Source organism: Pangasianodon hypophthalmus, chromosome 5 (assembly GCF_027358585.1).
Source record: "Pangasianodon hypophthalmus isolate fPanHyp1 chromosome 5, fPanHyp1.pri, whole genome shotgun sequence".
NCBI classification, from domain to species: domain Eukaryota; kingdom Metazoa; phylum Chordata; class Actinopteri; order Siluriformes; family Pangasiidae; genus Pangasianodon; species Pangasianodon hypophthalmus.
In genome coordinates this window covers 29,284,838-29,302,738 of record NC_069714.1, presented here as the reverse complement: position 1 = coordinate 29,302,738, position 17,901 = coordinate 29,284,838, and the positions used below count along the sequence as shown (strand labels likewise).

General features: G+C 34.7%; 1 protein-coding gene across 2 annotated transcripts in view; it reads left to right on the top strand.

Moving 5' to 3' along the window:
• The window catches only part of abca12 (ATP-binding cassette, sub-family A (ABC1), member 12), a 125,125-nt gene that overhangs the window by 8,047 nt on the left and 99,177 nt on the right, over positions 1-17,901 (top strand). For both annotated transcript variants that reach the window (XM_034304457.2, XM_053234053.1), the window contains 9 exons: positions 905-1,058; positions 4,393-4,520; positions 6,149-6,225; positions 8,094-8,258; positions 11,103-11,296; positions 11,921-12,039; positions 13,045-13,148; positions 14,116-14,238; positions 16,649-16,803. In XM_034304457.2, the coding sequence (XP_034160348.2) occupies positions 905-1,058; positions 4,393-4,520; positions 6,149-6,225; positions 8,094-8,258; positions 11,103-11,296; positions 11,921-12,039; positions 13,045-13,148; positions 14,116-14,238; positions 16,649-16,803 (1,219 nt within the window). The remainder of the gene's footprint in view (positions 1-904; positions 1,059-4,392; positions 4,521-6,148; positions 6,226-8,093; positions 8,259-11,102; positions 11,297-11,920; positions 12,040-13,044; positions 13,149-14,115; positions 14,239-16,648; positions 16,804-17,901) is intronic.

Here is a 17,901-nt window from a genome sequence, read left to right as displayed (position 1 = left end):
ATTTATTAGAGCAGAGAATATATACATATATATATATATATATATATATATATATATATATTATATATACAGTGCTAAATCTAAAAATAGGGTGCAAAAATCTTGGCACCCCCCCTTTTTTTTTTGTACAAACTTTGTCATAGATTTTTATTTTATGACTTCTACATAATGGAGTCAGTACAAAAACATTTTACAAAATTTAATGTTAAAGAAAAAATGTTTGTATGTCAGTAAAGAAAGCAGCAGATTACTGTACATTTTCACTGAAAACAAAACGAGTCTTGTGTTACACTTGTACGCCATGTGGGTCGAGCACGCAAGAAACCTCATAAACTTGCATGTACAACAGGAAAAACAATCAAATCAAACCATCATAAATTTACTACTACATGTGATACACCTTTGAGGGTGGACCAGAGCAAGGTCCTGTTCCTGTGGCTAGTCTCTTCACCCATCAACCAAGAGCATCATGTGCCCAAAGAATAATGCATCTTTTTTCCATGTTACATGAAATCAATGGAATTGTGTGACAAATCTTACTTATAAAAATCTTACAAAAGTTAGCAGAAGCTACTTATCAAGTAAAATCGAGTTTTGTCAAGTAGAAAATGATGCAAAGGGAAATCTGTGCACTCTGCCAGTTTGTTGTCAGGTCTATTTGTCAGGAACTCCCGGTGAATGACTGCTCTGTTGCACTTTTCTGTGTTGGAAGTTCATTTTTTCTGAGCTCAGATTACAGCAGATTGCAGTGTAACATAGCATGCTAAGCAACCAGCATCACGGCTAACTCAACAACACACTACACATAGTAAAATCTTACGACATTGGAGCCTGCATGATGCAGAAATATTTACAAGTGCACACTAGCTGGCCTTAGCAAATGTTTCATCTCGTCTTTTTTCAGGCTATGCGGCCCCGAGGAACCTCCCGAGCGCAGGGTTCTTCCCCTTCCTGCAGACTCTCATGTGTAATACTGACAGCACCTGCTCCAGCACGTCCTACCTCCTGGACTCCAAATCAAAGAGCCTACGGCAGCGCAGGGATCTAAACACACACAGGTATGAGATCATCCAACGGTTGTCCTTTCATTCCTCAAGGCAACAATAAATAAAGTTTTATACTACATGCTAAACATTGATATATGCTCATTCTGGATTATATTATATTAGATAAATTAGAGACTAGTAGCCTCAATGGCTATAACAATGGCTACAACTACCAGAAATTAATTTGTGATAAAAATTAAAACTAAAAAAAGAAGTATGTTTATGCATTATGAGCTAAGTACATCTCAGGAGAGGAGGTTTTACTCCTGTAACCTGTTGACCATGTTTATGTTAGGAGCAAATGATGAAGCTTTGGAAAAATGAGTATAAATAAATTGACATTAAATTGTAATATTATTATTATTATGAGTATAAATAAATTGAATCAATCAATCAACCAACAAACCAAGCAACCAAGCAATCAACAAACCAACTATCCAAGCAAGCGAACAACCAAACCAACCAACTAACAAACCAATCAACCAACCAACCAACAAACCAACCTGCTAATCAACCAACCAACAAACCAAGCAACAATGCAATCAACCAACTAAAAAAACCAACCAACCAAATAACCAACCAACAAACCAAGCAAGCAACCAACCAGACATCCAACCAACAACCAACCTATTTATTTATTTATTTATTTGGTTTATATAGCACCTTTCTAACACACAAAGTTGCTTTACAAAATATATAACAAATTAAACAACAAATAAGTTAATTCAATTTACAGTGTAATTATCTAGTGCAAATAAAATTCTAGCGTACATCTATTTCTGTTCAGCATTGCCATCCATGCAGCCTTTTGTACCAGCACGTTTACAATTATAGTATTCAAAGTCAGTGACTTAAGTCCAAAACTTACTTCAATACTTAAGTGGGAATCTTGCTCGTATTTGGGTTACATACATAATTAAGTCAGTTCTTTATGATTAAGCAAATCACCAGCATGTAGTAGCCAGATTTTTCTTGAATAAGACAATTTTTACAATAATGTCCTCTAAACACTAAGTGCCTTTAAATGCAAGCACTCACTTTACTTTTATGTATTTAATATTGGCCTCGGGTGGTTTTCCATAGGTTTTTTTTTTTTTTGAGTGCATTTACAACCAAAACTTAAAATTCAGCATGGCATAGTATGTTTACATGAAACTCTGTGGTGATCCTCCTCTGTTGAGCTGATGGCAGTAATTCAGGAGGAGGTAGAAGTTTCAGTTAGCTCTCACACCGTGTGTAAAAGAAAGACAATGGTTTGACCCAATGTTACATTTGCAATTTTAGACTATGAGCCAAAGTAAAGGAATGTCACTCTGATGCCACCTCTTTGTCAAGAGAATGATCTGATGACAACTAGTGTTTCTTGTGTTTTTTAAACTTATTTGTGTCATTGTCTTGCCTTTATCAGTCAAAAACCCAGAACTATGAAGACAGAGGCTTATCTACAAAAGACAAGGAGACACGCCCTTGTGCCTTTGTGTTCATTTTAAGTTGAATGAACTCTGTTACCCTTTAGAAACCTTAGGCACCCAGCATATTCTATTGTTTTGATTTCTTCCTGTTTACCAACCTAAAGCTGAGTTGTGGTTTTTTATGTAATTTTGATGTGATTCAAATTCTTTGCTCAGTAGTGCTTGGACCCCTGTGATCGCTATATTAATGTAAATGCATAAAAATGCATAAATTCATGAATTCAAATTTTATTACTCACATACACAACCATACACAGTAGTGCTTTTTTTGACTGTCCGTGACATAAAAATAGAACGTACATAAACCAGAATTTACTTCTATACAGGTCGTAAGTGATACAAAGATTGGTGGCAGAAACAGTACGACACTATTTTGAATATGGTGCAGATATGTACAGTTGTTTGTGCAATGTATGCTGTGCAATATATGCTGTGCAGCATCAGGCTGAGGTAGTGGGTGTTGTGCAAACAAGTCCAAGCTCTAGTCCTATGTGTTGTCCTGGTTCAGGGCCCGAATGGCCTGTGGAGAGGAGGTTCTTCTTCATTCTCTCTGTGTTAGCCTTCAGGGACCGGAAGTGCTTCCCTGACCACAACAGAGAGAAGAGCCCATTGTTCAGATGGCTGAGGTCCTTCGCTATCTTCCTGGCCTTGGTCCAGCACCTCTTGCTGTAGATAGACTGCAGGTCCGGGAGCTCAGTGTGGTTGGTACACTCAGCTGATCACTCAGCACCACCTTCTAGAGAGCCTGCCGTGAGGATGCTCTCGATGGTGCAGGTGTAAAAGTTCCTTAGAACCTTAGAGGGCAGTTTAAAGTCACTTAATCATCTAAGGTGGTAAAGATGCCTTCTTCATCAGGGTGTTAATGTGACAGGACCATGACAAGTCCTGCATGATGTGAACACCAAGGTATTGGAAACTGTCCACTCTCTCCACCGTGGCTCTGTTTATCTTAAGGGGGTAGTAATGTCCACAATACGCATTCATATGTGTATGATTTTCATGAGTTTAGCTCAGTAATACAGAAGAAAACAAAATTCTCTTCGATTACACGAGTAATCTGGAAGTAATGTGATAAAACAGGTTTCATTAAAATTTTACAAAACAGACAAAATGTTCCCACAAGCCGGTGCCATTGTCTGGAGGGTTTTAAAGTGGTTTTATCATTTATCACTGTTCTTTAGGTGGTGATAGTCATGGCCTTTGCTCTGCCTGCCATTTTACTTAAATAACTAACCTGTTAGCTGCACCTTATACAATACATTCTTGTGCACTGAAGCTTGAAAAAAAAGATCAAAGTTTGATTACTGTGTGTTCAGAAAAGCAGAAGAGATCTATTTGTCAAGTGCAATACACACAAAAATGTTTCCTCTGCTGAGACTGTCAGAACATACAAGATGCAGATGATCTCTTGCTTTGAGTAAACTAGCAATGATGTAAAAAGAAAAATATCTTAGACTGAATAGTATTTGTGTGTGAATAGTATTAGTAGTGAATATGTATTTTTTTGTAATCAGGTATTGTACATTTACAAGTATTATATTTTTAGAAAAATTCAGGAAAGTTGTATCTGATCTTAAACAAACCTCCTAAACAAACAATCAATCAAACAAAAAAATGAACATGGTGAAAGTAATTCAGAGTGGCAGTAATTGCCAATTTGGGCCTATTCATGAAATAGTGCTTGGACCCCTGTGATCACTGCTTGCAGCTATATTCAGAATATAATTGATTTATACGGATGATATGCTTTTTTGTCGTTTAGATAACATGTACTGCTAATCCAAACTCAATCTCTCTGTCTCTCTGTCTCTATCTCTCTTTCTCTCTCTCTCTCTCACACACATACACACACACACACTCTTTCTCCTCCTCAGTTCTCCATTGTTTCCTCATGGTTTACCCGCTTTACCCGACCTGGAGAAATTTGGTTTGGTCCACACTGTCATGAAGAGAGACACATCCAACCAGACACAGATCCTACAGCAATGGGATACATGGCTAAGTGTGTACCTGCACTATCCTGTTTTTCTGGTAGCACTTTATTTTACAGTATGCTAAGTAGCTAGTAATAACACATAAACATGTGGTAAGTAACTTTTTACAATAGTTAGTCCACTAATCTGATTGGATGATCAGCATTCCATGGGTGCTTATATTTGGTATAATGGTACTGGGACGTTTCACTGTTTGTATCACTCTGCTAATCGGGGCTCGCCACATAAAATTCAAATCGATAGTTTGAAACCGTTCTTAGAGTAGATTTAAGGACATGACACATTTTTTCATGAATATAACTTTTCACTTAAAGTTTGAAAGCTTGTCAGATGAAGATGAAAAAGAACAAGTGAAGCCGGTTTCAACAGCACAAATTTACAGATGTGCAAACATCACATCGGTAGATTTTGAGAAAAAAATGTATCTAATACTGTAAAGCAAACACGGCATCAGTAGCTGCCTTGCTTAGAGCCGAATCACAGCCATGGCGATATCAGGTAACCTCTGCTGTAGTACTTGGTGCCCTAAGGCAGTAATTAGCCAGAAGTAAGTATGTAACAATGCACTATTTACAAGTAATACCAGTAGGCGCACACTTTACAAGTTGAAAATGTATGTACATATTTACTAACATGGAGAAATGCAAGGTGTATGGCAGTATGATGATGGATGATTAGGTAAATATATGCTGTTTTGTCTGTAAGCCAACAGGTCTTAGCTCATGTTGTCTTAGCAGCTAAATAAGTCATAGCTAAGACATTATCAACACCTGAAATGATAGTACTCTATGAGAACTAAGCAAAATTACCTTCCAAATTAACTTTCTAATTCTATTACCTTGAAAAACACATTTAACCTGCATGGATGCTTCTTCTAAAATACAGTGATTTTTTTTAAATTGTTTGGTGTACATGGTTTCTATCCTTCTCTCGTCACAGTGTAATTATGATAGAATGGATCCACCATAGCTTATATTGAACCAGCAAATTATCATTAACTAGTAATGAGCTAAATTTAACTCATTCTGTATTACATTCTGCTAAGGACCTCAATTAATTAGGACTGTAGTTTTGCCTTTCAGCTCAGAGAATTTAGCTTTGTATCTTAAAACGCTTAGCTAACTGCTAAGTCAGTTGTTATCAATTGTGTGGAATTGGGCAAAATAGGTCAGTTACCTAAAATTTTACACATTCAAAAGCAAACATTTGAATATTTTGGAAAATGGTGCTGATTCTGACCTTACGCCTGCTCCCGGTTAGCAGTAAAAGTTACAGCTGGCCTCAGAATAATTCTCTTTATGAGCAGTTGATGTTACAGTCTTAAATTTACACCAAAAAATTTATGACTGACTGAGTTTTTACAGCCTGGTGTAAATCCTGTTTGTGCAGCCAGGCCACATGAGTCATGATTTCCAGTTCACACATCAGAAAAAGCTTTTTACAAAAACACTTAAATAACAAGAAGGATCAATATCCTGCTAATAGATCAATAAAGAATATTGCTTATGAACCCCTACCTGAGGCAAAGCTGCAATTTACTAAAGTAGATGTACACACTTGTGTAGCGGTTACGCTAGTTTTATACTCCAGCTCTTTGTTTTACACACTACTAACGTAAACTCTTTTTATTTGGAAGATTCCAGCATTCAGGCCTCATCAAACCTCACCGGGTCTATCTTGGATGCCATCAACAGCACCATAATGGCCGACCAGGTTAGTGAGCAAAAAGTGTACAAGCATAAAAATTGGTTGTGTCTACATTAGTGAAAAAACTTCTGATTTGCTAGCTTCCAGTGATTGCGAATTTCTTTGTCAGAAATGTAATAAATCTCACAGTGGGCCCCATGTGTTACTTTAATCAATACAAATATGAATATCTTTATAGTCATTGTACAATAAAGGTATTTCATTATTTTTTTCACTCTTAAAATTAAGTCTATTGAAGCACACACCTATTAAACTTTTTGGCAAAATGTAGAAAAAGAGTTGTGAATGGTATAAATTAATGTCATATACAGTAAAGGAGATTTTATTCTGATTTCTTTTAACTAAATGTAAACCCACAGTTATTGGAGTCATGCTTTTTTTCTGTGGCTAAAACTCAAATTCTAACAGACATTTAATGCACTATGTAGGGTTTCTATCACCATTATGGCTTTTCCTGGTTATAGCCCATGTAGTGAGCATTTAGCAATTGATATGGTTGTCATAGAAACGGCTAATTTCTGAATCCAAGGAGACGAACATCGTCTAGTAGCATCTCAGAATAATCATTTCGTAATTACTGAATATTAGACTTGAAGTGCTACATTTTAACAATAAAAGTCAATGTAAATGTTACTCATGTTGCTAATAATTGAAGGATTGAATGATAAAATATATTGGTTGAGTAAGGAATAAATCACCCTGTGTCATGCTGTTATAGGAAAATAATAACTGACAGAGCACTGTAATGAAGCGGAGTCACTGTTACCTCCCTGAAGTTGATTATTTTCCTATAACAACATGTCCTGAAGTGTTTTATTCCTCTTACACCACAGCAGTTTACCAACTATTTAAATTTCTTAAAAGTTAAACAATGAATTCATCATCCATCCCAACTTACTGTGTGTTACAAGCACTGACACTGGAGACTCCTTCCATAAATGTTAAATAAACATCTCCTTACAGAAAACCATATTTCCTTTTAAATAACATGTTTTTTATTTGTTTAGATGATTAACATACAAGTCATTTTATTAGCTGTTACTGTGGAGCACATTAAGTACATTAATATAAACCTGTCAGAGATGTTTAGGTGTAAACATTAAAACTTTTCCTCATGTAGTAATGATTTCATTTTTAATTTATTAATAAATGACATTTTAAACTTCTTTTAGACTTCAACCCCAGTCTTAGAGACACAAAGTGATGCTTGAAAGTGATGTCATGACCGTCCTTGTTAATGCTGAATTATAGTTTAATAGTTTTATAATTATAGTCAAACCGCTGTAGGTTCTGGAGGCGGAGCTTTGTGCACATGGGCGGGATTCAAGGAGTGAAAAAGTTATTAAAATCTTATTCAGCTTCAGGTATTTAACTGTTATGGACCTAATCTTGCCAAATTTTGAAAAACTGACTTGCATAATTCTCCTTTAATTACTGTATTTACCGATGTTTTTATAATATATTATCAAAGATTTTGCAGCAATAAAAGAAACCGCATTTACTGAATTTACTGACCTTAAATTCTCATTTTAGCTTTATAGTACAGTAGGCATTATGTGGTACATTAAATAGCCTATAAATAGCTTTGTCAGGTTTCTCTAGCCAGTATGTCATTGTGCAACTGTGAGTGTGTATGATACAGGGACTTGTTTTGTGGTCTGAAACTGAAACACAACAAAACTCTTTATAATGAAACACCTGCTTCTGAACAAAGCGGGACACAGAGTGGACGAAACAAAGAAAGCTGTTCAGCGAACTGATAAGAACAGTCGCATTCTTGTCTGTTCAAATGTTGTATTGTTTTACCTGGGTGTGTTTATTCGATTGTAGTTTTGATGACATAACCACTCAAACACTTCCTGTGTCACCTCCAGGACGTCTTGAGCTCCATCCTGGACTCGACAGACACTCTGAAAACGATATTCTGCAATATCTCCATGTCTGCGCTGTCTGACTATGATCACCTCACCTCAGCGTTGGAGCATTTCTGCATGTCCAATGATACAGCACTGGAAGTTTCCCTCTCGACGCTGAACCAGGTGGACCTCCATCACTAATACACACATCCTCACACACTGGACTCTTCATCAGCAGTTCGCTATTTATTTCAGTTTAAATTTCTTAATTAAGTAACAATAAATTTCCTCAAAGTTGGGCCAAGGAAGAAGTCGCTCTAGCAAACTAAAAATACACTGTAATCTACGAACTGCTGACATAAAGCACAGGAACGTAAAAAAGATTAGATTTTAGAAATTTCTAAAATATTCCCATTTTGCTAGAAATCACTGGTGTATTTAATGAATAATACACTATAAATGCAGTATATTTATATTGTAAATATAAGTATAAATATTACCATTTATGTTTTAAATATACAATAATTCCAGTCATGGCTAATCTAGACCAACTTTTTTTAGCTAAAATAAAAATGTAATTCAATTCACTTATATTTGTATAGCACTTTTAACAATGGCCATTATCACAAAGCAGCTTTAGAGAAATATATAAATTCTAAACTTATAAATTTATAAACTAATCCCTAATGAGTGAGCCAGAGGTGACAGTGGTGAGGAAAAACTCCCTGAGACTACATGAGGAAGAAACCTTGAGAGGAACCAGACTCAATAGGAAACCCAGCCTCATCTGGGTGACACCGGATAGTGCGATTAGAAATAATTCCCTCTATAGGTGTGTACTACATGATCCAGTTGCAGTTCCAGCTGTTTCTTACGTAAAAGCCTCTGAGACATGGTATTTCAGTAGCGCTTAGACCTCCGCTTTAAACACAAACTCACCTTTAAGCCTGAAAAATAATCAGGGATAGAAAATACAGACTTTTTGTTGTTTGCTGTCAAATATAATATTATGTAACATAAAAGCAAGAGACAATTTAAATATAAAAATATAAAAAAAGACTAAAACAATAAGAAGCATTGAAATATATTTTCAATATCTTGTGGCATGAATAGTCCTAGGTGTAATTATCACAGTAACCAGTGCAAATGGTTTAATTTAACAATATGGCTTCCAGTATAAAATAGCACTTGATGCAGTACATTCTATTATTTTGTATCTTACCTTTTCTCCCTAATTTTAGTCACAGCCAATTCCCACCCATTTTATCACACTTTAAGTTCACTCATAATTTTATCCATTAAAAATTTGGTCCTTGAGAGCAATCCTTGAAAGCCTCAGATTATAATAATTTTCTAACATTTTATAACTTATTTATAAAGACTAAAACTAAATAAAACTCATAGGCACATTTTCTTTCAACAAAGGCACTTGTCCGAATAAATTGGCTAAGGATTGATTGGATGATTCAAATATAATCAATAAATAATGTTCAAATGCAAGAAAAGGCAAGAAAAAAGTGTCCCAATCTTTGCTATGTGTTTTTTTTTATATGGAAAAGTAACTGAGAAAGGGCACATGCATTAATTTAAAATTCAAATGTAAAGTACAAATCTATTAAAATAATAGGGTTTTTTAAGTATAGTAAATTTATTAAATTAGTAAAATATGATTCATTATGTTCCACTCGAAGCTTATCCAACATAGCATCTTGTCTAATGTACATTTATTTGCTTTATTGTGGTTTGCATTTGAACAGTCAGGAACAGTCAACGAAACTCCCACTCACTCAAAGCTCCAACTAATCTGTGGTTTTATCTTCTCTTTAAACCATATAGAATGGACAATAGACTTCAGTGTAGTTGCAGACAATGTATTTCAACATTTAACATTCAATGAAAGTTTGCAAAGGGGGTCACATAACATTTATACAGAAAAAAATACTCTCACACGTCAGTCGCTTTGAATTTTATTAAATATGTGGATCATGGGCTGTATTCAGAGTGAGCAATTCAAGTTCAAAAGTTATCTCAATGTTTTCAATAGCAACTTTAAACCAGAAAAATTGGTTTATAGAAAACGTGGACCTAAAAAGGAAATAGCATTTTTTCACGTTTGCAGTCAAATGTAATACAATATAACATAACAGCATGAAAAAATAGACTAATATGATGATATAGAAATGGGACGATGGCGAGCATCGAAATAAATGTAATAGGAGTCTAGTACATACATATAGGGTGAGGTCCAAAAGTCTGAGAGCGCTAGTGAAAAGTAGAATCTTTGAAATTTTTACATGAATTTCAGAGTTTCTTAATATTTGGTACGTCCTCTTTTTGCTTCAATGACAGCGTAAACTCGAGCTAACATAGACTCCACTAGTTTGTGAAAAATCTTATGATCCATTTTAGATCAAATCCATTGGCGTGTTTTCTGAACGCGTGCTTCAATAGAAGAGATTAGACATGAGGAACTTCTGACCTTGACCTGACAAAGCAGTTAACATGGTCAATATGCTTACATTTAAATAGGGAAATAGTGCAGAATCTTGAATATTAAATATTCAAGATATTGAATGTTTATTGTGTTTGTTTTAAATATTTCAACATTCTAAATTTTCAGATTTATACATACACACATTTATATATATATATATATATATATATATATATAGTTTCATTTAACAATATGGCTTCTACACAGCAGATTATAAAATAGAACTTGATCCAGCACATCCAATATTTTAAGCAATTTTGGATGTGCTGGATCAAGTGCTATTTTATAATCTACATTATTATTACATTTTAATTTTTATATTGTGCGCTGAGAGTTGCTTATGTTTTGTTGGGGCCAAATGTTAAGGAAGGAAATACACATTTCCTTTTGGTTACTAAAGTTAAAGTCAGTGTTAGATTTTAGAGTGGACTCAGAATGAATTAATTGTATTCATAATTATGTCAATTGAAGGTCCTTACAAGGATGGAAAGACAAATGTGTGTGTGTGTGTGTGTGTGTGTGTGTGTTGGCAGTTACTAGCACAGTTGGTGCTCCAAGATCCAGTGAAAGTCATTGAGACAGTTGAGATGTCGGTGGAAACGATGGATAAGCTTCAGACACAATCGCCGCTGTGGGACTTCCTGTTGGGGTTGCCAGATATCTTCCTGAAATCCACAGATCAGGACAGGATCATGGCTATAGCTGAGAGACTGACGGGGATGAAGCAGTGAGTAACTCATTTACACCTGCCATGCAGTGTAGAATTGCTTACTGTAGCCCATCTCTCTCCCTGTAAAAAGTATTGGCACCCATCTACCCCACTCATGAATGGAAACAGATCACCACTTAAGCACCACTGAGCAGATATTATTTGTTTCTAAGGGGTTAGATTAACATGACTGATGATTAGGACACACACTGTGTCTGGAAAAAGATGCTTTTTTATTCGCTAAGTGATCACCTACATGGTGAAACCAACAAGAGTGTGTAATTAAGGTGTCAAAGACAAACAACAATGTGCATCATAATTCTGAGCGAGTTTTGAAAAAGAGAGACCAAATCCAAAAATTCCCGCAAATTGCATTTATCTGTGGTTATTTTTTTCCTGTGCAGGATGGTCTCAGATTTGAAAATTTGTAACAAGTATGAAAAGTTATAAAGGTTAAGGTAAGGTTGTTTGGGTGTTGTTTGTGTGATCATACATGTCCTTAGGGCTTCATTTATAGGAAATTGAATTAAATCCAACCACAATTGTTCGTACTAATTCCTTGAGAAATCAGGTTGGAATAGGGATCAAATTCATCTTCTGGACATAATAAATCACTGTGTTTTCTCTCTTGCTTATCTGTAGGGCCCTGAACTCAATTCAGAGCAGCTTCCAGCAGGCTAATACATCTACGGACATGCTGAACCCCGTCATCGATGAAGGCATTGAGCTCCTCAACTACCTCCACACCTGGGAGGGCAGAGGTACGTGCTGTTCCATCTGTGAGATAGTCTCTGTTTGCTGAAACTGGACCACTGCCATAAAAGAAAATAATGCAGAGCCTGCAGGGGCTTCGTAATTGCGTGAAAAGGAAATATAATGGAAAGAGAAAAGCTGGAGAGATGTGTTGATTTATTGTGTGGCTTTAAAAACTGTAACATGAGCTTGTGGGTGTAATCATTCTTGTCTAAAGTCTGAAAATCTTTATCTTGTTTCCGTAGTAACCCTCATCATTCCTCCAAAATGTGATATGTGATATAAGCTTGTTAGAAGAGATATGGACATAGTAAACAAAGCCTAATGTATTTTTTTTTTTCAGAAAGTCAGTATTCACAGGTTTTAGTAATTATACCAATAACTTTATAGTACAGTTTTAATAAGTACAGTGATAAATTTACAGTAGCGTTTTACTAACTTTATAGTACTTTATAGTAAAACTTAATTGTTCTATTTTAGTAATAATAGTAATAACTTGAAATGACTGTTTCAACAATTATAATAATAATAGCTTTATAGTAGCACTTTACTAACTTTACAGTAATTTTATTAGTTTTATTAGTAACTTTTTTTTACTTTTAATTAGTAACTTTATAGAAATTCGTAATTGTTCTGTTTTAGTAATAATAGTAATAACTTTATAGTACTCTGTCAGTACCATTACAGTAATAACTTTATAGTACAATTCTAGTAACTTTACCATAATAACTTCTTCATACTGGTTAAGTAACTATATTAATAACTTTATAGTAGCCTTTTACAAACTTTACAGTAACAATCTTATAGTAGCGTTTTAGTACCTTTTCACTAATAACTTTATGTTACCTTTTTATTAACTTTATAGTAAAATTTGTAGTACTGGTTAAGTAACTTTTAACCTTTGATAACTTTATAGTTAACAATCTCTACATACTTTCTTTCAGAAAGTCAGCTCTGACAGGTAGCAATAGATTATAAAATTCATGCTTGTTTCCTTTTTCAACCCCATACAGATGTTAACATCTCCCTGGCTGATGTACTGGTGCCGTCCAACGTGTCTCTAAATGGCTCTGAAATGGCCACATTGATCCAAGGCCTCCAGATCCCTCTGGATAAGGTAGAACAAATTGTCATGATAAATATCAGTAACACTGCAGTGACATGTTTACTCTATAAAAATGTCTACTGTAAAAATTGTACTTGTACTGTACTTACTGCAAACTTTACTACAGGAGATCTGTAAATATACAGTACTGTTACTTAACAGTAGTATCAGTTCAGTTATTATTATAAATGCACTGTATCTTACTGTATTAAACTTTACAGTAAACATTATAGTACTGTTGTAATAACTTTACATGAATAGCTTTATAGATTTATGGTTTTAGAAAGGTTACGGGAATAATGTTATAGTACAGTGTTAGTAACTTTACAGTAATAATGTTATAGTAATATTTTAGTAACTTCACAGTAATCATTTTATGTGACTGCTTTAGTAACTTTACGGTAACAATTTTATACAATTGTTTTTGCAATGTTACAGTAATAACATCATAGTACAATTAGCTTTACAGTTATAACTTTATCGTACAATTTTATTACCTTTATTGCAATGACATTTACTATTAATAAACTAATATATTTTTTTAATTTAAGTAGTACAAATTTAACTTTACAGTGACAATGGTACTTTTATTTTTACTAACTTTACAGTAACATTTTTATAATTGTTGTATCTTTATAATAATATCTTTATAGCAGTTTATAGTACCTAGGTGAAAGTAAGCTACTGTAAAAAATACAGCTTTTTTTTTGAAAGAAAAATAGATAGATAGATAGATAGATAGTTAGATAGATAGATAGATAGATATTACTATTTCCAAATATTTACTTTTTGCATAAAAAGATACCAGCTTCTGTATTTGGCTTGCAATACACAGATATTATTAATCTAATGTATAAAAAAATGCCCTACACGTAAACCCCAGAAGTAGCCTAATTCAGTAGGAAAACCACAGATCTGGCAACCCACCTAACCATCTACTGAAAATGTACTTACTTTCTGACCATTTTGTCTTCCTCAGGTGCTTGTATTGTTCAACAGAGAGACCTTCTTTGAGTTTGTGTGTACCAGCAGGTCTTTCTGCGACAGCCAGCAAGTCGACATGATGTACGGACGGATAGACCAAGAGAAAGTTGCTCTGCAGGTACATACTCTAAAACTCGATTCCAATTTTTGTTAAGCAAGCTATTGGCTGGCTACAGAAGACAGAGAGTGTGTTTACGCACCAGGATGAAAGATTTCTCTCCTTTACCTCTTCGATTTAATTAATGTTATTATTATTCTTACTAAAACACTAGTTTAGTGTGTAATCTGGTTCAGATCCAATCAAATTGTACATCTGGATCTGTCTTTTTTCCCCCCATCTTTTTAAATGAACTACCTTAAACAACTTATTGCAACTAATTCAATTCTTGAATCAGTATTTTAAAATTATATTTATGTCCATATCTGCCAAATAGCTAGTTCTCCTCCATCGCACAATCCTACATTTCTTTTTATTTAAAATACCAAGTAATCATTTCAAGAATCGTTCTTATTACTATGTAAGATACAGTTATAGTAATTACGGAATAGTAATTTCAAAACTTGCTTGTATTATTTTGAGATAGTAAGTAATAATTTAGATATTTAGATGTTGTTATTATGAGATATGAAGTAGTAATTCTTTCAGACATTATGTTTAGAAACTAAAAATCATTTTTAAGTTTTTATTTGAGAAATGGTCTTATTATTTCCGGACACTGAGTAATCATTTCAAGATCATTTCATTATTTCACGATAATAATTTTGAGAAATGTTCTTATTATTCTGAGATACTAAAAATCAATTTGAGATGCACTTTTACTCTTTCGCGAGACTAAGCAATCATGAGAAGCATTCTTGATGCTAAGACATAGCAATTATTTGTATTTTTCCCTTTAATTGCAGAAATGTCCTTCTACAAAACAAAACAAAACAAAGCAAAACACTTAAATATTTGAATATTGTTTAATGCTTGTTAGAAACACACTTGTTATCTTTTCAGATCAGGTTCTCTTGTTTGGGATTTTTAGTAAATCATGACCTGAATGTGTACAGAAGTAAGCAAGTTTCAGAGCTAATATGAAATAAAACACATCCACACGTCTTATAATCCTCTGGAGAGCTGCAGTTAACACTCTCTCAGCTCAGGGAGAACAGTGTGACATTCCTCTGTATTTACACCTGATTTACATCTGTTCCCTGGTGCGTTAGTGTTTTTCACACGTTGAGCATTTGAGCTTCAGGCAACGTGCCACTGATGACGTGTGCGTTTTTAATCATTAATGTTATTCATCATATTATAGATTGTTACTGTTACTGTATCAGGCTGATGTTTTACCTTGAAATAAATAACTGTATGGTTATATGGATGCTTATGTTTATGGATCTGTGCAGTTTGTTAAAGGTGAAATGGTTAAAATCTAGAAATCTGTGTAGAAGACACTTTCTTTGAAAGGATACATGCACAGAGCTTTTGTGCCACATCCAGAAGCGTTGCATGAATATCATATAAAGTAAATCAAAAGGATTTGGGAACTGTTTGTGTTAAAACAGTGATATGAATTTAGAGTGTTCATGTAGTAGAATTAGCATTAATAGCACTGCTATGAAGCGCCATGCATACCTTATACAAATTCACTCGTTTAAGAATTTCAGGTGAATTTTCATTAATAATGTTGTTGTGAAAGGAATACGCATACAGTATGTTATAGATCGTTTCAAAATTTCAGGTGAATTTCCATTAATAACGTCATTATGAATCACTATGCACACCTTATACAACTTCTAATATTCAGGAATTTCAGCTGAATAATGCTGTTATAAAGCACTATGCACTTCTTCTACAAATTTACTTCTTTAAGAATTTCTGGTGAATTGACATGAATAATGCTCTTCTAAAGCACTGTGCACACTTTCTACAAATTCACTTGTTTAAGAATTTCAGGTGAATTAAGTTCACGTTTTAAACTTTTACATGAATGCGCATTAATAATGCTGGTTATGAAGCACTATGAACACATTCTACAATGTTACTTAACTAAGAAGCCCATATGTTATCTGAATGAAGTTCAATGAAGCTTCATAGATGCACTATTACTAAAAACAAACTCTCAACTTGCAAAAAAATTGCAGTAACGAATCTTGAACATCAAGCTCATAAGGATAATTAATAATATCTATTTCTTATAAAGACAAAGTCACACAGTACATAAAATCCCTAATGACGTGCTAGACATAGGCTGTCATAGATCTTCCTGCAGAGCTTCATATAGGATTTATGCAATGTTAATAAATGTGTTATGAAGGTACGAAATAGCTTTCCTTCAAAGAGTGTGAACTCATGAGTTTCGCCATTTGAAGTCTGGTGTAAATCTTCAAGCATGGCTTTATAATGTACAATTATATGATGTACATGGACTGTCTGTTTAAGAGTTGATAGCTGAACAGAAATGCCAGGTCACACACATGTTAAGATAATTTTTTGAATTTATTTGAAATCTGTCTTAGCGATGTGATGTGTTTATTAACAGGTGCTGTTGGCCTGGAGTCGATCTACAACTTCTCCTGCAGATCTTGCCTTTGCTAAAAACATTCTGGGTAAATTGTTTGGGAACTTTTTCCTGGAGGGACCAAATCCAGCCGCCGAGAACAGAGACAGCCAGCCAGAGACACTGCAGGAACAGCTGTACGCTCCCAAATTATATTTATTTTTATATTTATTACGTTTAGATCAGAGCTTCTTGACTCTGATTCTTGACCTGATCCACCTTCTCATCATTGTTTTTATAAAGCTATGCTTTATGCTGATGCGATCATGACTATGCACTAATCCTTACAAAGGCTACACCCTTTACAGGTCAAATGTAACAGTGATTCAAAGTGATTTTTCAAAGCGTAGGCTGTTCTACTGTTGCACAATTCCTATCTGCTTTGTATTCAAGAACAAGTATTACAATTATATAGCAACCAGACAGAGTGTGGAGGGAAACATTCTCATGCTTCTACCTGTCTATTTACTAGTTTCACATATAAATCGTCACCTGAGGTAACACGGAGCCTATGTTACAGAATGTACGTGCTAATATTTTATTCCTATTAGTTACAGTTTAATGTGGTGGCATGATGATATAGCGGGTAGCATTGCTGCCTCACATCTCCAGCATCTCTGGTCTGTGCGGAGTTTTGCATGTTCTCTCTGTGTCCATGTGGGTTTCCTCTGGGTTCTCCAGTTTCCTTCCACCTCCCAAAAACATGCCAGTAGGTGGATTGGTGACTCTAAAATTGCCTCTAGGTGTGAAAATGTGCTCATGGTGCCCTACGATGGACTGGCGTCCCATACAAGGTGTATTCCTGCCTCACACCCAACGTTCTGGATCTATGGAGACCTTGACCAGGATGAAGTGCTTACCGTGACCATTTTTCAGTTCAAAGTTAAAAAAAAAAACCCATGGAATCATGGGAGCAAAGTGCCCATCAATTGGTTCCTTTAATGTTGACTAATTAGAAGGTCTTTTTTTAAAGATATTTTCATCACTTCGGTTTTAAATGACCCCACGAATAATTGAGTTCAGTTCAGTTTCATTTGTATAGCTTGTTTAAAAATAGACAATGTTATAAAAGAGCTTAACAGGAATCTGAATGTCGATTGAGATCCATAATGAACAATCCAGAAGCAACAGTGGCAAGGGAAAACTCCCTGAGACAACATGAGGAAGAAAGTTTGAAAGGGAACCAGACAAACCCATCCTCTTCTAGGTGACACAGTTGCTTCTGTAGGCATTTT